This window comes from Amblyomma mixtum, chromosome 6 (genome assembly GCF_055824585.1).
Source record: "Amblyomma mixtum isolate Tamu chromosome 6, ASM5582458v1, whole genome shotgun sequence".
Classification (NCBI taxonomy): Eukaryota; Metazoa; Arthropoda; class Arachnida; order Ixodida; family Ixodidae; genus Amblyomma; species Amblyomma mixtum.
Window position 1 is genome coordinate 134,818,003 of NC_143017.1, and position 25,758 is coordinate 134,843,760.

A 25,758-nucleotide genomic window follows, 5' to 3' on the forward strand; every position below is an offset into this window, starting at 1 on the left:
AGCACTCACTTAGACAGAACATGAGCTATTTGTTAAACAAACTGCAGAAAAAAGCAAGCAGCAGGTATCGAAACGAACAGCACAGAGCTGAAAGCAGTCGCGTGGCTGTGGGCGGGGAGAAGTGACGGCAGCGACTATTGATCGGTTCAGGCTGTGTTTGCATTTCAAAGGCATTCCAAAATCTGGAATACCTCCGCAGAGCTCCGTCGACTTGAATGTCATCTGAACCGAATGTCGTTGAAAAACTGTGCAGCAGCACAAGTTCGGCAATCGAGCCGAAAGACATTCGGTTGGAAGGCGTTCGAAACGCCCGTGTAGCAGGGGTGGAACTTTCTGTCGCCCCCTCCCACGCTCGCCTTCTCTTGGAATCCACTCCGTTACCTTTAACGGCAGTTATTTTGCCTTCGCAATACATGCCCTGCCCAAGCCCATTTCTTCCTCGATTTCGACCAGGATGTCATTAACACGGGTTTGTTCCCTCACCCGCTCTCGTACAGCTACACCTATCACTCTTCTTTCCATAGCTCGCTGCGTTGTCCTTAAGCTGAACCCTTTTCGTTAGCCTCCACGTTTCTGCCCCACAGGTACCATTAAGATACATCTGTTGTACAAGTTTCTCTTGAGGGATATTAGCAAGCTGCCATTCATGATCTGAGAGAACCTGTCATATGCACTCCACCCCATTCTTATTCCTAGAGTTATTTCCCTCTCATGATTTGGATCAGCGGCCACTACCCGCAAGCAGTTTTGTGCAGCCACGAATGTAGCGATTACATTGCTGTAATGGTAGTGTAATGAGTTTGGAGTGATGACCATTATATTGCATAGCTGTTACGGTAACCAGGAGCTAGCATATTTTTAGTCACTTCGAAAAAAAATATATATAACCTAACCTAATTATTACATGTCATAAAAGCAAAACCTTGCGTCACATATATCAGAGAAATGACAGCTTCACAAAAATGCAGTGAAGCATAAATTTCTTACAGCAAAAAGCGAAAAAAGAGAACACAACAAGTAGGGGTGACCACAAGACCACAACTTTTATTTGCAAATGGGACATTTATCTGGCAGTATGTACATGGTGTAGAGAACCAACATGCAAAAAATACACTGCAATAAGCACTCTGAATCTGGCCGTCATTCACTCGGAACAGTCTTACAGTCAACTTGCACACACTTGTGGGGGCCTGTGAAAGACCAGCACATGGCAACGTGCTGATGGAATTCCAGAAAGCTCTTTGTACATGCACTCGTGATAGGTAACACATCTCTAATATCTGCCACTATGCATTCTGCGTTTCACGTTATACAAGTGGCATGGTCAGATATCACACATCATGGCTGCCAAATTTAATAACCTGATCCTAACAAAGTTACTGTAAAGGAATTGGAACAGTAGCCACCAGCATGAGCACAAAAGTGGAAACGCTGAAGTGTGTGAGACGAGTTTTCAAGGACAGAACACCGGAATGAGGAAAAATGTGCATATAAAAATTAAACAAGAGCCATTTCAGTCACATTCCTAGAATGTTTGGCAAAGCCTGCCACGTGGACGAGTTTAGTGCATGTACAACATACAAAGACCTCAAAAACTTCAGATTACTCAAGCATCACTAATTATACATCATCAAATGATATACTAGTTCATCACCTTCTACTATATTACATACTTTTTATAAAACAGCGGCCACCGGCATATCAAGTTTTTCTGGAACCCTGCTGGCCAACTTCTTCTTGGGTCCCTGGCCCAGAGAACCATGGTGCTGCCTAACAATTCAACCAGCATGTTCCCTTACAGTTTGATTGATGCAGCCAATGAAGCGACTTCCAGCAAATTCAATGCTACACCTATTACAATGGACATCTTTTTGCTGGTGGCAACTGTCACTAACACCATCAACAACGCAAAAAAAAAACTTAACAGAGCTCCACATCCTCATAGCTGATGTTCTGACACACCAAACAAGAAGCACTTAAGAGCAAACAGGAACCAGGACGCAGACTGTTTCATGGAAACACTCTGCTAATGCACCCTTCTGTGTGTATATAGCCAGTCCTACACCCCATATTCATTAAATAAAAAGGATAGCTTGGGCCTTATATGTACAAAACAATGTGGCTCCTGCAAAGGGGAAAATAACACCCTTCCCAATAGTCTCTTCCAGACTGCTTTTTGTGCCCTGAACAGTGAGTGACAAGTCCATAAATAAGGAAATGCTGTGATCAATTAGAGTTCAGTGTGTTCGCCTTCCTCGGTTTGCTCAGGTGTTGGCTGCACAGGTTCCGCAGGCTCCACAGGCTCCATAATCGGCTCCAAGGGGATGGTACCTTCAGCTTCTGCAAAAGCAACAAACCAAAAATAAATTCACTGCCTATGCAACAAAAATAATCTTATCTATTGAAAACAGGAAGAATACTTCCATGAAACACAGAGCCCTTGCATAATCATTTATGTTAAATTGTAAACAATTAAATCATTTGCAATTAAGATATCGAATTATTCAACACAAGAAAAGGAACCATTTTTCTTACCAGGGCTAAAGAGGAAATGCAACAGTGTCACACACGCAGTGCACAAGCACTGCGCATTTGAGCAATGTGGACTGATGTCACAAATGGATCAAATTGGTTGGTGACTGTATTAAAAATGCTGGCACTGGCGCTCAGATTAAACTGGTTGATACCTTTATTATTCATTGCGGCGTTCATATTAGATATGTACACTGACAGTATGGCACTTGGAATGAATGCTGAACCGCACCGATTAAATTGGCTCATTCCATGACTATTTTAACTGGCACGTGATTTAAATTGAGTGGGAAAACCTGCAACTCGCCAATCGTTCATCAGGTTTATGTTCAATGAGTGGGAAAACCTGCAACTCGCCAATCGTTCATCAGGTTTATGTTCAGTAGTAAATTTACAAATTATATAGTGCATAAATACAGCTGACTGTATGTACACTGAACTTTATTAATGGTATGACGTAAAGAAGACGACACGTGAATATATTACCAAACGATGCTGTTTGGCAGAGCTATAGGACAAAAGACCCAGCTATGGAATTCAATTTTAAAAAAAAAAGCCTAATGGAGTTGCCCTCATAGCATTTTTCGGGTTAGAGCTGTAGCGAGTCCTGACACTCATGGAAGTACCGGGTATGCTCTTGACTCCTCTGGGTGGCACAGAACTAATCCTGTGACCTTTGATAGTTCTGTGCATTATATCAGGTGCCTCTTGCTAGGCCCCATGGTACAGCCTGCTGCATGACAGCGCTTCCAGAGGCCCCGTTACTGAAGCTACACCACATGCCAGCACTTCACAGGTGGCTCTTCAGAGCTTAAAGGTAATGGACAGCTTTCGTGGTGACAGTTTTGAAGATACGGAAGACTGGCTAGACCAGTCCAGCCAATTGTCAAGTTCACCCAATCCTCAAGTCCAACTGTTTCTCAAGTCCAACTGTTTCTGAAGTTCAACCAGTGGAGCAGAGGCTATAAGCTCCTGTACATGCACTATGCTCTTCAAGACAGTGCCTGAACGTGGTTTCAAAGCCACCAGGCCACCTTAACAATATACAGCAGTTTTTTGTGAAAGCCTCTGGACATATTCATGAACATCGTGAGACAGAACTGGGCAAAGTTCCGGCTTGAAATACATAATCAGAAGCCTAACTAAGGGCCACATTTGGTGAGATCACTTGCCCCTTCCAACATACATATCCCAATATGACCTAAACAAAGAAACAATGGTACAGTAAAGCCTCATTAATTCAGGAATTCCGACAATTCGGACCGCCACCGGAGTCCCACCAAATGCCCATGCAAGTCTATGAAGTCAGAAGCTTGTTTATTCGGACACTGCGGGGCTCACATCGGTTAATTAAGACGGGCCCCCAGAGGGGCGCCATGTCGAGTGAGATATGACATGTTCAAGAGACGATCGTCCACACATTCGTCCATAGGCCTGAACAGCATATTACATCATTACATTGTCTCCCACGCCCCTCAGATGTGCGTGCAAAGGCGGGTGTGTTGACAGTTGGCAGGTTCCCATCAATGGGCTGAAAGAGAGTCCAGCCGTGTAGTTTCGTTCCTGAAACTGCACCGCTAGCTCGCAGCAACAATGGCTAGCTGCAGTGCATATCAGCTAGTCAGCCAAGCCACACACCATTTGGTACGACAACTTTGTTGCTGACTTTTTTTTGCTTGTTTTTCAAAGTCTTCTTGCCGCTCTGGTGCCAATGCATGCTTCCCTTGCTTCCATCCTAGTCATATTTTCGTTCTTAGAGAGCGGCGAAACTCCGCGCTTGTTATCTGCTGTTCGCCGCCTGTGCAATGAGGCCTCCTCACCTGCAACTCCATATGTGAAGAAGCTCCAGTGCTATAGTTTCGGACACCGAAAGTAGCCGCAGGGACCCTTATAGCTATGGAGCAGTTCTGCTTCTGCCACCCCTGATAGCACGCGCAATTAAAACATTTGACGGAACTGCGAGAAATCGCTGTTGTCCAGCAGTTTTCGTGTTAAAATGAGATAACAATTGCCCAGGTTCCCATCAAATAAATATATTACTTTCACGCAAATGGTTTTTGGCAGTTTTGAGGGGCCATTCGATAATTCGACATTCAGATGATTCGGACGCTTTTTACACTCTCTTGAAGTCCGAATTAACGAGGTTTTCCTATATCTGATGTACAGCTTCAAAGAGAAGCTGTTCATTGGCCTGGTGCGCGGAAGTTAACTAATTCTTCGAGGACGTCACAGCAATCAAACAAGCTCTAAGGAAGCAGTGACGTCAGCAGTCAGTACGACCACCAGACCAGTAGTGCTCCAATGAATGTGGCAGTTGCCTCAACCAACAACAGCTCTTGCAAAGTAAGGTGGAGTCAGCAGAATTGATGCAGAAAGAAATCGAACACACTCTATCAACTCCCTGAACATTGGCACTGCGACTGCTGCAATGCCAAGACAGGCACACAGTGTCCCCAGCAAAATCTGCCAGGCAATGAGAGCTCCACGCACTCCATGTGTGGCACACTGCTAATCACCAATTGCTACTGGTGGCAATGGTTATTGGTGGTACTACAAATACATGCAAGCATCTCCATCCTCTGCTCCTCACTTTCATTTTCAAGGGCAGGCTAGCGTTAAGCAGGGCACGAGCTTGCTACACTGAATCAATTTCCTTTCTTAAGAATTCTTCTGGCCAGAACTTAGGAGTCACAACAATACCCTACGCAGTGAGGAAACTAACCCCTTTTTCTAACTTAATGTAATTTTTTTTGCACCAATCAGTGAGTCAATAAACTGTCCTTGCACCCTTTGTACACCGCAAAGGGGAGAACTCCATGTTTCTGCATAACCTCAGCCAGCTGGGTGCAGGCCCAAGTAGCCAATCAGCCAACAAGTTTCAAGTTCTTCACTAGAAACAAGTAGTAAACTATACAATAGGCATACCAGTTTTGCCAGTGTAGCCAGTAGAGTATGAAATGAGATGTGTATAGCTTAACCCATAACGAAAAAAACAACAAAAAAAACTGCATATCAGTACATCTATAATACCAGGCACATCTATGACCAGTACATATATGATATAGCAGACATCTGGGAGTTAAACTATTTAGTTGAAGGTGAATGGATAACACACTCTCTTCCCAAAGCTTTCCTCTAAAAGCTAGAGAGATGTTAAGCCCCCAACCCCTGCAAAAAGAATTTATGGTTGTGTTGCTGCAAGCAAACGATAAAAGACTGACCTGTTACTGGCGGTTCCACAGGTACAGGTCCTTCGGGTATGTCAACATCCGGCACAACCTCTTCATCTGCTGCCTCTTTACTGGTGTCTGGAAGAGACCAAGACAAAAGAAATCATTAAAATTCGTTATCAACAAAATCATGCGGAGAGATACATTACAGTTTCGCTTCAGAGAGCAGGCAGCACCTTTTTATACTTGTTTCACCCCTGAATAACTGAGCACTAGACTGGGGAACCCTTAATTTATGAAAACACTAACCAGTGGATTGCCAACAGCACCTTGATTCAAACCTTGTACTTCCTACATACAGAGTAGGTTTTCTCCCATTATGGAACTACTATTGTATCTAGAAAGGCCACCATGCATGACAGACTTCAGTATGTAAGGAGCAAGACATATCACTTGCACACTGATGAAAGAGTTTTGCCTGAGAAGCTGTGAGGTGGAGACACTAGGCAAGAGCGTTCGTAATAAACAGATGAATAACATTAAGTATAAAGATTCTCAGAGCAAACCCAATATGGTCTTCTCCGCTCCCTCATAAGGAGTGTGATGGTTGAAGTGTAGCTGGATTTAAAATATATGCATGACATATATCATTTCGATAGCCTGGTTAGTGATATTGAAGGGGCGGAGGCACCAAATTTTTCATTGCATATTCTTTCTTTGGAATGATGGGCAAGACATTAGTAAACATGGATCACAGCATAAAATTCACCCACGCCCAACAAATCATTCATGACCAAATTTCTTCTCCTGTGCAGTTTCAATTCCCGTTTCAGTAGGTGACAGGTTTCCGTGACGTCACAAGTAGGTTTGAGATCATGCGAGGCATGCAATAACTTCAATGCAGTCACAGCTTAACCATTTCAATTCGCTTAAACTCTTATGCCAGCCTGCCCCAGAAACAGGGACAGTAGCGAGTCGACAAACAGCCACTTACATTGCAGCCCTTGTATGTCTTGCATAATCTCAAACTACGAGGGAGAAGAAACTTATGGGGGGACACTGGTCTTAGACCTATTTTCCTTATTTTTAGTCCAATCCTAATGAAACTGTACCACCTTGCTCAGTCTTTTATACTGATTTCAACAATGAAATTACCTTTCTCATTAATTAGTCTGTTCCCAAGATAATTAATCTTACTTAGCCATTCATTAGTACCTCAGTGCAAAAAAAACTGCTCAATAAAAAATCATTTTTAATCCATGGCTACATAGTATGATGATTAAAGAGTGCAATAATCAAAAACCATTTTTCCATTTTACCCTCATTAGTAATTTTACAGCACTTGGAATATCAATCATCATGGCGTGAATTTAATGCATCGATAAACTTCACGAAATTATAGATTTTTGAAGTGCGATTGAACAAATCTGCTTCGGTTATTGCACACACTCTGCCTTCAGCTTCCCTTAGCAAAGAGTATGACATCTCTATCTGTCCTAGATGTTGAGATATCGACATACTAAGACAGCCAGATGTCCAAAATTTTTCATGCCATTAAATTATCTGCTCCTGCATAAATTCAGCTCACGCGATGATCTGAATTTAACATTGTGGTCAAAGTGCTTATTTTTTGAAACAAAAAATTGGTATAGTTGGAAAATAGTAGCTGGAGATTCCACAAATGTCACTTTTTGAAAACAGATTTTTTGGTCATTTTTTGGTCTCAAAGACCAGTGTCCCCCCTTAAGTTATTTACCTGGCATGAGAGAATTCAAAGTGGTGATGCATGTTCATTAATGCCTTCAGCATTATTTTAAAGAAAAAAACTTGACGAAAAATATGGAGAGAGAATGATTAGAATTCCCCTGCATGAGTTGGATGTGTCAGGGCTCAAGCAGCAGCCTTCAAGTAGTAGATTTTTTTCTGCTGTTCTGCTGAGTCCATCCCTCTGTCAGACAGATTTCTGTAGTACGCTTTTTTTTTTTTTAAGGGCTTTCTTGTGTTCACTAGAAAAACTGGCAGCATTCAAGCCCAATAACTTTTGCACACAAGGCACACGCCCTCCCACAGTCTGCAATAAGCAACCTTTAAAGCGCCCAAGTTGTAAAGAAAAGCAGCTGTCAGCGCCTCCATTCCAGCAGACCTTCAAACTCAATAAATGTAATTTTCCCACATTCTCATATAAAAGTCATCCTGCCTCGAAAAGACCTGTCACAATGTCAAGAAAAATGAATAATCTGTCATTCTGGGAATAGTGCAGTGCACAGTGCTACAAACACATACAGTAAAACACTCAAAACCGCGGGCATTGAAAATGTTCCATAGAGTTACACTATTTTTCTCCCCGTTAATATGTTCCCAGAAAACACCATTTCCCGGCCGCTAAGTTTAGCATTTCGATAAATTCTGTTCGTATAATACGTTTAGCAACCAACCGCACATGTACAAACATAAAGTGGGCCAAACATGAGGGGACGGGACATGATAAGCTGAAATGCAACAGCAATCACCCACCGTGGTGGCTTCTCTGCGTGCCTAAGTGCAAGGGGGTGAAGCACACACACACACAAAAAAAAATGCAACGGTGAGCTAACGTACCACAGTCGTTTCGACAGGGACACAACACCAAGCTAACGTACAACAGTCGTTTCGGCAGGGACACAACACCAAGAGGAGAAACATAGCGGTTTCTTCGCAGTGCCCAAGGTTACAAGGGGCGAAGCATTTCAGAACTACAGCGATGCACTTACATACAAGCGGGCCAGGTCTGGGAAACTCAGCATAAAAAACTAGAATGCTGTGACAGTAAGCAGACGCGGCAGCTTGTCTGCCATGCTTAGATGTGAGGGGTGAAGCATCCGAAAATGACGAAAAAGATTTTGCCTACTTCTGCCATTGCCGTTGACAGACCGAATGTGTTACGAAATTCATTTCGCACTAAGACAGCGCAAACGTGCACTGAATTACATGAGCACTAGAAAAGGAACTGTTCAGACCCTGTGCCAAGGAATGGTAATCAACATTTTTATAGAGTGAAACTGTCAATAAATGCCCTGGCACCTCATTCAACAGTTACATTTTCAAACTTGGGCGAATTGTACCCTAAGTTTTGCCGATAATTTTCTTCTCTGCAATATTATTTTTAACCGTATCAACTAGGTTTCACTGCACTGGCCACAAACATGAAAAGGGTTGAATGAGCACCTGAGTAACAAAAATTGGAGGGGACACTCAAGATCCGCCTTAAGGGCATGACGCGATATCGTTAATGGGTTAATGCCCATATAAGCAGTTATTCTCTACTTAAAAATCACAGATCCCTGGGAGTCCTCATGCCACTCCTGGCAAAGTCGTGAGGCGGTTAAGCGATGCGCCACTGCCCTGCGATGGCAGGTGCTGCCACCGCTGAGTATAGCGAGAGCCAGGTTGCTCTCGCTGAGCAACGTCTAGCAACCAATTATTAATTTAACTACCACCTGCCATGGTGGGCAGTTTGCTCAAGGTCACGTGACCTAGGTGGCCCACCTGCCTCCTACGTTGCTTCTACGAGGGTTTTTCTTGGATTTTGTGCTCACGGTCAGCGCCGCCGGACTCTCCGAGACATGCGCTCCTTAACGCCATAGCCTTAAAGAATCTCTTGAGAGAGTAATTCATCACAGGTGCCAATAGCAATGCAAAGAGAAAAAAAGCATGGTGGATAAAGGATCATCTCTGACAAATTTCCGTCCTTTTTTGTTTGACAGGATCTGACTGAGAGTCTAGCAGGGTATTTCCCAGGTCGTAGTCAACATGATGTACAGAGCGCATAAGCTAAATGTTTGAAACAGCAATCTTTACCACTCTTCAATTAGGTGAGCAGAGGCCAAAAGTTCACGGTCGCCAATAACTAATGCCTTACCAGGCGTTTCGGGCTTCTTGGTTGTGGGCTTTGGAGGTGGAGCACGCTGGGCCTTATTGAGTAGGTACTTGGTCTCGCGATCCAAGAGCTGGATCTTGTCAAAGATCATCCGTAGGGTTAACTTGGGTGTCTCGTGCAGCGGTGTCTGCTCTTGCAGTGCCACTTGCTCAGCTTGCCAATCCTGTGCACAGAAGAAAAGTCAGGCCAAACAGCACCCTACCACATGACACCATGCGAGAAAACATGCGCGCATTCTCTGCTGAGAACACTTTGTGCTTCAATACAGCAAGAGGCTCGGCCAAGTTCTTCGCATGCTATCATATGCAATTCGTGTTCGCGATCAACAACTCTGCAGCCTCCAGTGTCTTAAGCTTGAAGTATTTCAGAGGGAGCATTATTTCTCAAATTCTGAGTGGCAAAGTTAACCAAACTAAACCAAGCTTCACAGAAAACCTCAATTGATCAGCACTTCTCTGCACATAGTGCAGCAACATGTTCTGCCTGGTTTAGGGTCCAGCTACCAGGGGAATAGGGATAGGGACTAGATCTGCAATGTGGTTCAACTGTAAAGGAGCAGAAGCACTGGTGTGCTGCTCTAATAAATGTGCACTGATGACATCACATACAGCTTGCCTAAGTTCGTTCGCATAGCATTACACTACAAAGACTTCCGTACTTGCTGTCACCAACACAAAAGACCGGAGATTTTCCACCCACTAGTAAAGAGTCACAGGAGAGTGAAAAAGAGTGCAGAAAGCATGGATTTAATAAAGGTAAAAGGGTGGTGTGGCAACAACCAAACAAGAAATTTTAAGTCGGAAAACCATGCTAAACACTTTTTTTTTTTTGGCGAAACAAAAAGTCCAAGAAATACTATTTATGGTTCAAATGGTAACCCCCTCCACCTCCAAGAGAGGCCCATAAATCTGCATCGTGGTGGAGCAGCGCAAAGGACGGGACACAAGAAACAAGGAAAGACGTACACAGCGCCTGTGTACGTCTTTCCTTGTTTCTTGTGTCCCGTCCTTTGCGCTGCTCCACCACGATGCAACAGCACCAACTAGCCCAGCAGCGCCTGTGTACGTCTTTCCTTGTTTCTTGTGTCCCGTCCTTTGCGCTGCTCCACCACGATGCAACAGCACCAACTAGCCCAGCAACTTGCTCTTCTAAACTCCATAAATCTGCCCTTGGCAGAAGGTCAAGTCAAGTCACAGCAAAGCTGAAGCAAATACAGCAGATCAGTGAAAGACATCCAGTGTTCCAAAAAAAAAAAGAGTCTTACTTCTATCTTACTTTATCTTACTTCAGGCATTGTATAAAAACAATATTAACCTTGTTTAGTTACACAATTAAGTGCAGAATCCCAACTTCTGACTACATGAACTGATAGCAACGATATGGCTCCATGCTGACCATGGCACCTTGCGGACCACGGCTCACACTGACCACGGCTCACACTGACCACGGCTCACACTGACCACGGCTCACACTGACCACGGCTCACACTGACCACGGCTCACACTGACCACGGCTCACACTGACCACGGCTCACACTGACCACGGCTCACACTGACCACAGCTCACACTGACCACGGCTCACACTGACCACGGCTCACACTGACCACAGCTCACCTTGGTCTCATTGATGATCCTTGACAGTGTTTCTATCTCCACGGCTGTAAAGACCTGGTCCTGCAGGCCAGTGATGGCAGACAGGTAAACCTCGCTGGCATTCACCATGTTGTTCAGAGCAACCAGGGCACCTGGTCGCTCACGGTGTTCCTGCACTCGGTCAAACAGGTCCTTGACGAGCCTCGTCAGATTGGACAGCTTCTCCTTGAAGATCTAGAAAGAGCGAGACGTGCACACCATATTAACACAAACCCAGGAGTCCCATTATACCGAGCAAGACCCCCCGCTCTTTTATCTTTTGAAAAAGGTTAAGCATAGATGAAAAATATTAAACTTTCCAGCCCAATGCCCCCCCCCCAAAAAGAAAACCTACAGATCTCTCTGGCTTTCCACAACCAACACCTCACTTTATAACTGTTACAATGCCCTTGACAATGCATGCATGCACACCAACGATTAAGTTTCCACAGAGTAAATAGGTTCTTGCCTTGGTCTCTGCATTGTCCGACTCATATTCAAGCCAGTCAGAGCTCTCAGTCAGCACGGCGAGAATGTTCTGTCGATGTTCTTCGGTGGAGGCCTTCTCGTATTCTTCACTATACATCTTATCCTTGGTCTCATGCAGGAATGACTCCAAGGCATTCCTGGCATGATCCCTGGCAAGCTTCGCCCTGTCCTTGCTGTCCAAGTCAGAAAGCCTGTGCAGAAGTGAAAATTCAATGAAACTCCATAACTATTTCATCTCTTGCTGATGATTATATGTATTCAACTAATAGAAACATATATGTTTCACAAGGGCTTAGCACGGTGTGACCCCTATGCCATTTTAACCAAAACTTACCAGTGGTACCCTACTAGCGCTGTTCTAAGTGCTTTTCCTGAATGTTCAGTTCAAAAGCACCAGGTAAAAACAACACAAAAAATAATCTAATGACCTTTTAACGCACGCACCAGTCCTGGTGGCAATAAAAACACAGGTGCAACTGACACAGATATTGAATATGTAAAAAAATAAAAATCAAGTGAGCCCTGAATAACAAAGGAGAAAATACTGAGCATACAAGGTTCACTTCACGAGATTTCATGCTTGAAAAGTTGCCGCTATTACAGGAGGGTGTAAACCAGCTTTGTCCAGTCACAAAAACATCCCCTCCCTTACAGTCACGATTACATTGCAACTATGTATACTAGCAAATGCAGTCTGATGAATGATTACGATGTCATCACTCTCCAACTGTAAACAAGCTCAGGTCCTGTTTCACCATATGTTCCCTTCAGCATGACTTAACGGGAAGAAATATCAGTGTTCAACTCGTGCACTTACTTCTTGATGGATTCAGCGATCTGCTCGGCACTGAACTCCACTCGGTCCACCAGAGTCAAGCGTATGGTCACCGGCTCCTTCAACGTGACCAGCTTTGTTGTCTTGGTTTCATTTGCAGCAGCCTCGCCCTCCGATCTTCTCTGTTCAGCCTGAACATGCAAGCATGATATTGTACACTGTGATCAACTGAATGGTACATGCACAAGCTACAGCACAGTTAAAAATAAGCACTATGTCACATATACAGAAGACAGTAACCCAGCAATAGTTCGCACTTCATGTTTTTTTTTTTTCAACCTATACAAAGAAGTCTTATATATATACATGTGGACATGGACTATACAAAGACTGTCCTTGAGAAAATGTCACAGATGTTTATTATCCCTGACTCCCTACCATTTTGCACTCCCCTACCTCCAGAAAACAGTAATTTTCAAACCAAGTGCTCTCTCCTTACCCTTCTGTCCATCTTAGCGCATATTGCTGCATTTTGCTCCAATGCCAAGCACTTGTTCATTCGCAACACTACAGTGACAACAGTATTAGCCTATGTCCATCGGTTTCGCAGTGTCGTTGTCATTGGTGTAGTCCAATCCACATGCCCTCTTCCATAGTAAGAAGATGCACCCACTCGGGAAGCAGGGGGGGGGGGATCTCCACACTCCAGAGAAGGCCAACTAGGGCAACCAAATTCGAACCAGAGAACTAAATCCACAACGTGATGCAGAGTTCACTTCCCTCAGCCACGAATCTGACCAATCACCACTCACAGGCCTATTTGTGTATGTTCAGCGCACGGTGAAAGAATAGATGAAAGAATAGGTATTCTTCCACCACAGTTCAGTGCCACTACAGTGGCAGTGGCAATCACGCATGGTGTCGTACACCAACCAACATGCCGTTGTGAGCCACCTAGAGCTGATTACTCGTTATACACTTAAGGCTTTATACTAGCTGTAATTTTTGTAGAGAGTACAAGTTTTCAGACATTCGGACGTGAAGGGGGACTGCAATGTATTAACTGCAGAAGCAGAAAAACCACACGCATGGTGAACACATGAGTAGAGAGATTTGTGACCATACAACATACTCCCAGATCATATTCACTCAAGACAAGCAAGGATATATTCTCAAGGCTCTGCAAAGGCAGCTGAAAGGCAAAGCAGCGACATCATACCAAATAAAGTGAGTTTACAGCTTTTTTTTTTCCTCTTTGCATGCATCCCAAATATTAACCACCATTGAGACAACATCTCAGTGTCACATTTTTAGAGAAAATGAAACTACCCTCCAGAGGCATCAAAATCATGAGTTAAACCACCTCCTCCTATATTAACCAGGATGGTATAACAGAAGGCTACTGCGAATGCCACAGTTTTTTAAAAGAGCAAGTTTCCTCACCTGTGTTTTGTTCTCACCGGCCTGCTTGGTATCAGTGGTGTTCTGCGCCTGTGCGCTGGCATTGTCTGCCCTGGCCTCTGGGGCAGCCTCGTCCTGCAGTGAAAGTTCAGGCCAAGTTTTCATGCACAGACACAGGGCAATTTGCTGAATGCATGGTTTCAGAAGATGGGTGCACTTGCACGACACCATTACTCTCTTCTTAGCTGACGCAAGTGGAGAGTGAAAATGACAACCTTGAGATCAGATTCTCCAGGCACATCAAATGGCAAGAGAAAAAAAAGCTAATGGGCCGCTTTTTAATCATAAATGCTCCAAAGAAAACAGAGGCTGACTGGTTTCTGTGATTGGTTCCTGGAAGCCAGCTGATGCAAGTGCCAAATTTGAGTTCTGGCATCAACTACCAGCGGCACCAAGCAACTCTGGGAGCTGGGAGAATGTTTCATGCAATCCAACAAACTAAGTAAACTAGGCTCTAATCATCATGGAAATGAATAGGTGAGGCTAGCCAATGTAACGCATTCTCCACTCTTATGACTCTAAAATTTTTCCAAGTAGATTAAAGATTCTCTCCAGAAAATTTGTGTAGCATTCTGCAGAGCATCTTCCATAATTCTTAAAAAAAAACGTTGAACAGGAATGATAGAAGCAACAAATGAGGCAGCACAATATATGAGCAAGGTACCGTTGACTGCATGAATAACTGCACTAGAAAAAACACTTGTGACTGCAACTTCACTACCAAGTGAATGCCTTGCTTACAGGCATTTTCAGCATAATCAAGTACACCAAGACAAGTTGTTTACAAAAAAAAAAAAAAAAACAATGCCCACGTGTCATACTTTAAAGCTGAGCAATTTGTTTACAGTATGGGTGTGCTACTACTAAAATATTAGAATACGAATTGAATTTCAATACTGATGAAAAAATGCATTTGAATATTGAATCGAATATCTCGTCAGCACGAAAAAAATTTCAGAGAAAGATGTATCAGCACTGTTTGTCCTTGTGTATTTCCAAAATAGTGCATCATCTTTGCAACTAAAATTAAACACAACTAGATTGACCCAGCAGGATGCAAAAAAAAACTTTCAAAGAAATGTACACTGCTTCATATGACAGCATATACAAACTGAGTGCGAAATGAAATTTATGCATGATTGGCTCCTATATATGACTGATTAATGACAGCTATATAAGAACTCATTAATTTAAATTTCAGGGGACAGGCAGAAATTCCCAAATTATCAAAGGTCAAGTTATCAAATGCTGCCAAAAATGCGGTGAAGCCTTGCGGAAAGCTCCATCACACAGTTTTTAGAATACTGTTAGTCCTGCCGGTAACGCGTCAACAACACGGCAAAACGTGATGGCGGAGCTCACTAGAAGGGGAGAGGTTTTTATCACTTGAACTCATCCACACTGCGCTATAAGCATGCACAGCGTTGCTATAGGGACGGAGAGGCTTAGGCGTGTCTTCAGCTTCCCACAGTGCCTCAGCCTCGAAAGCGTTGACATTACTAGTGTGCGCTGCAATTTCAAGTCACGTGCTTGAGCATTCTACTTGAGCAATGTTGGGGAAGAAAGCTGAGAGACTGGAGTCGCCTGCTGCAATGGCAGTGTTGACTGAATATGCACGTAGGTGATGAGCACTGCCGGATTGCATGGATGGTTTTGCAAACATAACAGCAGTGACGAAAACCTATGCAAAGTCCTCCACACTTCTCAGTGCCTGGGTGCACGCATTTGTGCTGTTTCAATTTGAATTTGTTTGAGAAGAGCAAGCACTCCGCCACTCCCCTTGCACCACGTACTGCATAACAGAAACATTAGAGAATAATCAGTACTTCTTTGTAGGTGCTGTTAGAGTACTGGAAGCAGCTGTGTCGCACACACTCTTAGCAGCCACGTTTCGATGCAGGCAAAACACAAAATGCACCCATGTGCGAACTGATGATTGGTGTTGACTATCAATATGCTTTGGCTGTCGCTAAGCTAATCGGCAAAGTGGTGCTAGGAACAACAGACCAGCGGTTCGAGGCTATGCTGATTGTGCTGCAAGCCATGCGCTCCATGCTGGCATTTCTTTTCACCGAAATAGTATCCTTGTTTCACAGTCAGATGACACCATCAAAGCCACTAGTGGTGCATGCAATGTCCTTATTTTAGCATGTGCTTTAGAAATTGACTCAACGACAAAAGCACCATGCCATGAGACATGCAGCCTTGATAATTCACCTGCATGAACACTTCAAACTGTAAGAGCGCTCAGTTCAGAAAGTTATGTGTACGGAGGAGAGGCCCCATTGGAGGTCCACATATGCCTCCCGAGATGGTACATATCCTGTCCAGATGTCTCCTGGCTTCTTTAAATCCATTAAATGTCTTCAAAGAATTTCTTCAGATCCGTTGACACGATACCCACCACTGCAAGGAGCAGTGCTGATAGCGAACAAAAGCTTGCTACACTATAGCAGAGTCCTTGAATACCTTTCTCAGGCTATAGCTGCATCACCGCCCCCCGCAAATTTGGTGCAAATCCTCAAGTAAAACCGTCCACAAATTTGACATGAACACTCAAGCACGTGACTTGTACCGTAAAAACCCGCGTATAATACGAACCCAAATATAATATGGGGCTACGTTTTAGAGACGCGAAATGGGAAAAAAAGTTTCACCCGCATATAATACGAGTAACACAAGCTCATAGAAGACATTTATTCAAATCGCATCCCGCACTTCACTTCAATTACTTTGTTCTTCAGTAGCGCTTTCTTCGGACATTTCTTTGTCCGACAAATCATCCCAAATGTACTACTCATCTTCCGTGCCATCGAGGGCGTTCGAGATGCCGCACTTCTTAAGCCCGCTTCAGCCGCCCGGTTGGCGTCACTGCAGGCTCACCTGAGTGCATCCACTCTGCGTAGCACCGCCTGACTGCGTCCTTGAACGGTTTGTTTACACAACCATCAAACGGCCGCGAAAGCTTTGTCGCGTTCCGCTGCATGCGAAAAGGGCTTCTTTCTGTTGTGGCCATCCACGAATGCTTCCTTCGACGACACCAAACTGCCTCCCGGCCGCACCGTTGCCGATGTTCTCCGCAGCCAAAATTACTTGAAAGTAGCCGAGTACTATTTTCGAGACCGTGACATCGTGCTCTCTAAAACAATATCCACTTCACAAAGCGTGCCTTACATGCGAGCACGTGCGTTGTCAACAGGCGCACGGCACACCGCGACCCCCCGGCGCCCCCAACGGATCAACAAAGAAACGACGTCGTGACGTCGTTTGTCGAGAGTAACGAAGCCATGCCGTAGCCACGCGCCAATAGCGAAGCCAAGCCGTAGCCACGCCTCAAAAACGAAACCAAAACTTCGAGCAACTTCGAAAATTTTTGTTCGGATCCGCAAATAGTACGAGGCGGAAATTTAGGACGCTAATTATGGGAAAAAAACCTTGTATTATACGCGGGTTTTTACGGTACTTGCAGCACACACTAGCGTCGCGAATGGCTTTAGGACCACAGTCCGTGTCTACATCACTGTAGCAATGCTGCGCATGTACAGACAGCAGTGGGGGTGAGATCACAGGAAAAAAAAAAAAAAAAAAACCCCTCCCCCATAAAAGTCCTGAAGGCGACAGGACAAGTGGCATGGGTGCTGGCGTAATGCAATGCATTATGGAGGGATCAGACAAAAAGCCATACGCCTTCGCATTGTGATCGCTTGAAGTGGGTATAGTCAGCCACCTTGTTCTCAGCACATGTGATATGTGGAAAATCCCATTTCCAGAATTTCACATCAGGTCCAAACCTAGGGAGCATCCGTATGCAAGCGGTCCACATGATAAACGAAGTAGAAGAAAGTGACAAAGTCACCCTAGTACTGTTTTCCTGACACTCGACCTTTGCACAATTTGCCCAGATATTGTGGTTTTGCCACATTCGAATTTATGAAAGTAGGTGGTATTCAATCCCTGCCAAATATTCAGAAATTTCCAAATACCCACTCTTCAAATCAAATATGAACCAAATAAGAAATATTTTCTATTATTTGACTCGCACACCCCTAGTTTATATGGAAGTAGCTTTGCAGCTGTCGCATAGACGTATGCGACCTCTCATTATTGGGGCAACCACATCAACTGAGAGCTTCCCTGATGAGAGCGCATGTTAACAAAGTCATCATTAACTTTTTCACAAAAGGGGACAGAAAAATAACAATTCTCCCCCACATTGCCACCATAATGTTTAACCACGGTTCACTGTATGTTAAAATTCTTTGAAATCATGAGCCAACAATCGCAAATAAGCAAACAGACAGGTGCAAAGCATGGCAGCAGTACTCAGCAAAAAAGTGCACTTTGATCGCGACAATGAGGAGGACTTATTCTTAGCAGCACACACAAAACAAGTGGCAATCTTTCAACAAAACTGTCAGAGTGTTCACCTTAGCAGGCTCGTCTCCGCCACCAGAAAACAGCTTCCCCAAGGTGCTCCCCAGCCTGGACAGTGTCGACTCTTCAGCTGCTGGGACAACTTCCTCCACAGTTTTCTCGAAGGTCGCCTCTGCCTGTTGCCAACACAGCCGATTTCAGTAAAAGTGCAGTGAAACAACATTCTCACACTGACGGCACTTCCAAAGCCCCATGCATCCAAGAAACTAATTCCAAAATCACACTGTGAGACAGCCATGATTAGGTCACTATGCAGGTTTGCAACTGCATCTGCCTTCTCCAACCACTAGGCTACAGTATCAGCCCTACTGCAACATAGCAGCACCATGCATTTGAATTAAAGAAAACTGGCTATAACACATAAAAGCAGTCAACAGGGCAAAAATGTTTTTGCATTGCTACACATTTACCAGCACACTACAATGTGCTACGAAAACCCACAGCAAATTGCGGTTAAATGCAAGACACTGACATGTAGACAGTTAAGAGAGTAATTATACTTCTCGGTGCCACAGACATTATGTGCCAGGTCAGCTTGAAAAGGACTCAACCTTGAAAAGGACTGCCCAAAAGACTTGGATGGGGTGGGGAATAAGTAGTACAGTTGAAAGTCAGACATCAAACACCCATGAGTCTCCTGTTCCCAATATCGAAGAAAAAGTGCAAAAAATAATATTCCACAATTTCATGTAAAGTGCTAAAGCTTCAGCACCAACAAATCAATGAAATCAGCCCCAGAACTGCCAGCTGCCAAGGGCCGAGACAAAAACCAGATGTGAACAGCATTTTGCAAAGCAACAGGCAGACCACATGCAACCACCCCAGGAAGGCATCAAGCATGACAGATATCGCACAAATTAAAATACAGTCAATCCCGGATATATAGAACCCGGATATATCGAATTATTGCCTATATCGAACAGATGTAGAATCCCCTTGGGAATCTCATGCAAAAGTATAGGAAATTTGTTTACGTTTATCGAACTCCTGTGCACCCTATATTTGATATATCGAACTCCGTGCCATGCCGAGCCCCCGCAAGTGCGCTTCTCCCAGTCTTCGCCACCCTGGAAGTGGGCTTCTTCCACTAGCGCGCGCTCCTGCAAATGGGCTTCTCCTAATAAGAGTTCACGTGGCGCTGACCTTGGACAGCTGCGCTCTTAGTCACTGATGGGAACTTTGTGGGGGGTGTGAAAGGAAATGGGAATGGCCATAAGGAGCTGGGAACAGGGAAACCCTGCTGGCCGCAGACACCTAATTTCTGATGCTCACATCGTGGCTGACATCATCGATACCGAGGAAGCGGACCCGAGCAGTGACGAAGATTGTGCGAAGAGGCCCAGCCGCCATGCACTGCGGCTGTACTTGCATCCGCATTCAGCGTCATTCGTCGCTGTTGTGGCGCAATGGAGGGCACTGGACTTTCTCATTTGGATACTATCAACAAGCTTGAGGACAGCTTAATGAACTGCATGGTGCAGAGGAAGAGGCAAGCAAAGCTCACTGACTTTTTTCTTGCGAAATAAAGCGCGCTGATCGTGGAGTTGTGCTTTCGTTTTTGTGGACTTGAGAGGAGTAAATCGGTAAGTTCCCACTTGCTACGATCCCGGGAAATTGTCCGAGATTTGCGCAGTTTTAAAATAAGCGTCTAATAGGCATATTTTATATTTCGAATTATTGATATATCGAACTTTTTCGCGATCCCCTTCGAGTTCGATATATCCGGGATCGACTGTAATGCGTTATATAATAGTGCAGCCACTAAGCCATGCAACTTGCCTCAACATCTGTGTACTTAATGTCGTACGAGAAATTGAGTCCAAGGGTAACAAGAAAAGTAATTTACCCGTGACAGCACCTTGTCCTTTGTAAAACAAAAGCAGTCAAGGCTAATGAGCCACAGCAAGATTTTGAGGAGAAGCTGTGGTTACTAAAGGCACAGAACCAAACGAATGTTGTTTAACATAAGTAGTCACCACTGGTTGCTTTATCATGTTCAACCTGGGCTACTAATGAATGAACTCTTCAAATACTGCATCATTTTTATTTGCTCTATTCCCTTTCTCACTCCCTTAAAGTTATTTTGTATTTGCCTTCATCCCAAGATCTATTATAATTGCATACTTAGGTGTCACTACATTACACCTGCATCGCATACATCCACACACACTGACCATCGTTAGAAGGTAAACATACCATCACGCTACACAGTCAAACACTTTTCTCCATTCTTTCCAAGAACTTGTCAAAAGTGGAACCACCTGCTTTTCACATTAGTCAGAGCCACAGACATCGATCATATTCACAAAGCACTAGTAATATAACACAAAACACTAACTACACGTCTCCTCCTAAGCAAACTTCCTTCTTAGTACTATACGGTTTCTTTAGCTGCTGCTGATTGTTCTGTCTCGATGCTCACATTATCGTTAATTGCAGCAGTATTTTTGCTTCGTATTTTTTCGGGGCTCTTCAGCCTCTTCCCACTAATGCTTTCTATTAGCCTTGAGAGTACAAATGCTTAAATAAATCCCATGGTCCATGACAGACCGCACTGGCTGCTGTGCCTGTGGGAGGCAGGTGTGCACCTGCAGTGGCTGCTGCCCTTTCACACACGCACACGCAAGTAATTTACCGGCTTGGGAACAGGCGGGTCTCTCTTAACAACCTTTGGCTTCACTCCAGGAATTGAAACCTTCTTTTCAAAAAGGTAACTGACCTGTACGTGAAAGAATGGCGAAAGCGTGAGAAGAAGGCCAGTGCACTTCTGTTGTGGCATGCCTTCTATGTGTCCCTATCAAGCTCGTCCCAGTTTATCATCCCAGTCACCTTTGGCGTTGCCAATTTGTGCCACAAAAAACAGTCACTCTTACGGGTATCCAGCATGCAGTATGCTTGAGGAAACATAAAAGGCAAGCCAAGAATAAATGCAAGATCAGTGCAGCAAGCAGGGTAGAATAGGCATCAGAACAGCACAAGCAAGCAAGTGAAGGTGATCAAGATTAAATGCACAGTGTTGCATGCAAGGCAGGACGAGTAGCTAAACATGACAGCAAGCAAAAACGTTACCCACACCAAACATGCGTGTCTGAAAAAAAAAGGGCCAGAAACAATCGTGCTTCTGCGATCCAGGGCTCTCCAATCAGGCATAAGCAAAGAAAGAAAAGGAAAAATCTGAGCAAAATTGCCGAAACCTCCAGCAGCCTGCATTTCAAATCAGTGGACAATGACCCACCCGTCACAAGTAAGCTAACATTTATAACCTCAACACACCATACTGAACCAATCGCTAGTATATGCAAAAACTGGAAAGAGCCTCAGCAGCACATAGATCCGCTGACACTAGTAATTAGTACCCCTGGTGTGAAAAGCTTACAGAGAGTTCTATGAGGAAATATAATTTTTTTGATAGCCTGGCCACGTAGCAGTTAGACACACACTGCAGTTCTCTACCAACGAGTGCAGGTAGCATATATCCATTTTCAGTGAGCACGTTTCTATTCAAGCAAAAAAAATTAAAAAATGCTGTTCATTTACAATTCAAAAAGCCTGTAAAGTTCTGACTCCAACTGTACACAGTTTTTGATAATGTACAAAATATCAAGGCCTGGAAATAACGCAACACTTTGCTTGGAAGGAACTGCTGAGCAAGCCTTGCTACTGGGTCGAGCTTTTTCCCCCGAGCTCCAGAGCAGGCGCGGTTCTGAACCGGAGCCACAAAGCACTCACTGCATCCAAGTGCAGCAGGCCACTCTCGTCCAGCCTGAAGTGGGCCTTGATGCCCCTGGGCTCGGCATGCTCCGCATGCTTCTGTATGGCAGCGGCCACTCCCGTCAGTGACACTGTGCTGATGTTGAATGAGCCAAAGTTGCTGCACAAAGGAAGAAGCAGTGTAAGCAAGGAGGATCGCAGGTCAAGCATCGTGCACACACCAAGGCTGGAGATTACTAGGTAAATACGTGACACAACACACTGGTGACAAACAATATGCCACTATTGGCTACGACCTCTCGGCAAAAGCACAACTAGACACTGTGTGTGCTTCAAACATTAGATCGCAGCTCAAGCCCCTTCCCCATCAAAAATATGCATGGGAAGTAACACCTTATGCTTAGCAATCAAAAGCTTTGTGTGTCTTGCAGCCCAGTTTCCTGTTGTACTCAATTTAAAACGCTAAGATGCAAAGCCAATAATGTGCATTCGGTTCAAGCCACAATTATCGCTCTACCTTCCTGCAACTTGCCCCATACATTCAAGCCCACAAGTATTTAATGCGGCCAGTCAGTACTTGAATTCAAAAGAAAGGTGAACTGCAGCAGATTATTTGAAAAGAAAAAAAGAAAGCACTGCAGAAAGATGAAGCGCGAGCAGACAAGCAGGCAAAGGCAGGAGCTGAGTTAGGGATGGAGTTCTATTTGCTGAAAACTGCACCTCGAATACGTGCAACTCAAGCGAAATAAAAAGCAGGAACAATAAACACTTGTGCACAACTACATACAGGGTGTCCCAGCTAACTTGGACCAAGGTTTACAAAAAAACTAAGCGTTCTTCAGAACTGAAATCGCGTGGATGTTTTTAGGGTTTATCTAAAGTTACAGCACAATTTTTTCGCTCCTCCAATTTGAATAATAGGTCGAGATAAATAAATTAACTTTTTAAATATAGGTTGAAACGTTCAGGCGTCAATAGGAAAGTTGTGGAGCTCCATAAATATTGTCCAACCCAGGCACTTCCAACGAGATTGACTTAGTGTGGCCGTTTTTATTCGGGAAAAACGAAAGCCCGCAGATTCTAAAAAACACCACGTGACAGCACGCTCCGTGCGCCCGGATGCGCCGCGATTACAGCGCTCTCATCCGTGCTTTGTAAAAAACATCACCCGCTTGGCGCCTTTCGTGCTGCCCAAGACAGGGCTTCGCGTTGTGCTTGGTTCCAAGATAAGCACCAGTGGGTTCGGGCGGCAGTTGGAAAGAGCTGCTCCCGTTTCTGTGGCAATAATTGTGCTCTCACGTTAGCAGAATGCATGTGGAGGAACGATGACAATCTCATGAGTTTGAATTTGGGAGCAAGATCCCAACAAGAAAAGACGCATATAACAAGCCTGATAACGTTGTGTGAATTACGCTGCAAAACAAGAGCCGCGCTTTCTTTCGATTGCCGCCCGAACCCACTGGCGCTTATCTTGGAACCAAGCACAACGCAAAGCTCTGTCTTGGGCAGCACGAAAGGCGCCAAGCGGGTGATGTTTTTCACAAAGCACGGATGAGAGCGCTGTAATCGAGGCGCATCCGGGCGCACAGAGCGCGCTGTCACGTGGTATTTTTTAAACTCCGCGGGCTTTCGTTTTTCCCGAATAAAAATGGCCACGCTAAGTCAATCTCGTTGGAAGTGCCTGGGTTGGACAATATTTGTGGAGCTCCGCAACTTTTCTATTGACGCCTGAACGTTTCAAGCTATATTTAAAAAGTTAATTTATTTATCTCGACGAATTATTCAAATAGGAGGAGGAAAAAAATGGTACTGTAACTTTAGATAAACCCTAACAACATCCACGCGAAATCAGTTCTGAAGAATGCTTTGTTTTTTTATAAACCTTGGTCCAAGTTAGTTGGGACACGCTGTATACTTCAGACAGCTCCTACACAAACAGATAACATTTGACCACTACTGAGGTGCACCACTAATTTAGAGGTGTTGCTTTCCGCAATGAGACCCCAACTGTGCGCTAGTATTTATCCTGTCTTCTTACATCCAAACTTATCCAAACTTTTAGCAGTTTTTTTTACTTTTTTTTTCTCCTTTTCAGGATTCAACCATACAAAACGACCCGGACTTCCACCTTACTGCAGAACCTTCAAGAGACTGCTATGAAACAGGAAATCGCTTACAAGTCAATCTGTTTATTTTCAAAATCACACTCTCCAAGCTCTATGGTTAACCAATACTATACGAATCATGGGCAAGACAAGGAACGAAACTGGCTGCTGCACAGAAAAGAGAGAACAGCACCAACAATCCCCACGTTTGCAGCCCGCTTTCCACACTTTACTACAGAAACATCTCTTATCAACACATTCAGCTCATGCCATACATAAGGTTGCCTTAATCTCACCTTCTGTTCCCCGCTATGACAGCAAACAGTCATACTGTTACTTATCTGGAATATCTTTTTCTGTTATTTTTTTTTGCCTTCGCTTCTGTTTTACATCATCTGTATTTATGCATTGCCCATTGTTATCTGATGTCTTTTGTGTTCTTTCTGATGCTCTTATGCTTTGCTGTTTCATGCCTTTTTTTTTTGTTAAAATATGCCCACTAACTATTGTATAACTTATTCTTTGCCGCAAATTATACTGACAGGTTTTAACTTGATTCTATACTTTTGTTTTAGCTCCTCTGCCAAACTTGTGCACTTTACTTATGTATACCTGATGGGAGGTCCCCAGACTGTTTTACTTTGAGACCTCCTACTGCACTAACTTTTTTATGAAATTTATAACTCATTTGTCTTTCGTTTTAATAAACCTTGAAACCTTAAATTAACTCCTAAAAAAAAATGTTACTGCGGAAAGCCTTGCCCAACGGCTGCCTTCTGAGTTTTCATGAAGTATTGCAGTTGCTACCACTGTAGCACCGAAAGGGTATTGCACACCCCTCCGTTATCAAGACAGCCGCACAAAAGATTCGCAGATAAGGCCGATAGGAAAATAAGCTCGGAACTCAGTCACGCCATCACTGCAACGACTATGCCTTCATTGCGAAAGCAAAACTTCTCCCAGTCACTCAGCAGTGCGGCAAGTCACGTCTGCTGAACTTGAGCAAATGTTCTCGGCAGCTTTTAAGTGAGCCATCATCATGCGTGTGACGGTGTCAAAAAACTGAGCAGCAGCAGCACACAAGTTCAACATCACTAAAAAGAGAGGCAGATATCGAAGAAAGCAACAAGAGCAATTTTTCTAGCACTTAGCAGTGCCAGCTTTCCGTGCACCAATGAAGGAATACTGCCCTTAATGTATGCTACTGGTGACACTGCAGAAATTAAGAGTGTCTGCTTAACTTGAATACAATGAAATGAAGGTGTGTATGTCTGGTGTGCTTTACTGCACATTCCTCAAGATGAAGTGTCCAATTCCAGTGACCACTTTCTCATAGTGCCACCACTGCAGCTCCTATGTGATGTGCTGTGCCGATCACCTTAGTTAAATGTCGGTGGCTCGGAGCCTCCATTGGTCGACCTGTACAACATCCCAGCTTTTTAGAGCAAGAGCTGTACTTCATGACCAAAGCTGCAAAAGCAGATTCATCGCTAAAGCCTTGACCCTGACCCTGTATAAATAAATTTTGCCGAG

General features: G+C 44.2%; 1 protein-coding gene across 1 annotated transcript in view; it reads right to left on the reverse strand.

Annotated features, from left to right (window-relative positions):
- Window positions 1-1,018: 1,018 nt before the first annotated feature.
- Grp170 (hypoxia up-regulated Grp170 co-chaperone protein) overlaps window positions 1,019-25,758 on the reverse strand; it is a 39,903-nt gene continuing 15,163 nt past the window's right edge. Inside the window, exons 13-21 of the mRNA XM_089549241.1 lie at window positions 22,139-22,280; window positions 18,403-18,525; window positions 13,958-14,050; window positions 12,557-12,705; window positions 11,720-11,930; window positions 11,233-11,445; window positions 9,601-9,781; window positions 5,754-5,840; window positions 1,019-2,340 (exon numbers count right to left, since the gene is read on the reverse strand). Of these exons, the coding sequence (XP_089405367.1) occupies window positions 2,231-2,340; window positions 5,754-5,840; window positions 9,601-9,781; window positions 11,233-11,445; window positions 11,720-11,930; window positions 12,557-12,705; window positions 13,958-14,050; window positions 18,403-18,525; window positions 22,139-22,280 (1,309 nt within the window). The 3' untranslated portion in view covers window positions 1,019-2,230. The remainder of the gene's footprint in view (window positions 2,341-5,753; window positions 5,841-9,600; window positions 9,782-11,232; window positions 11,446-11,719; window positions 11,931-12,556; window positions 12,706-13,957; window positions 14,051-18,402; window positions 18,526-22,138; window positions 22,281-25,758) is intronic.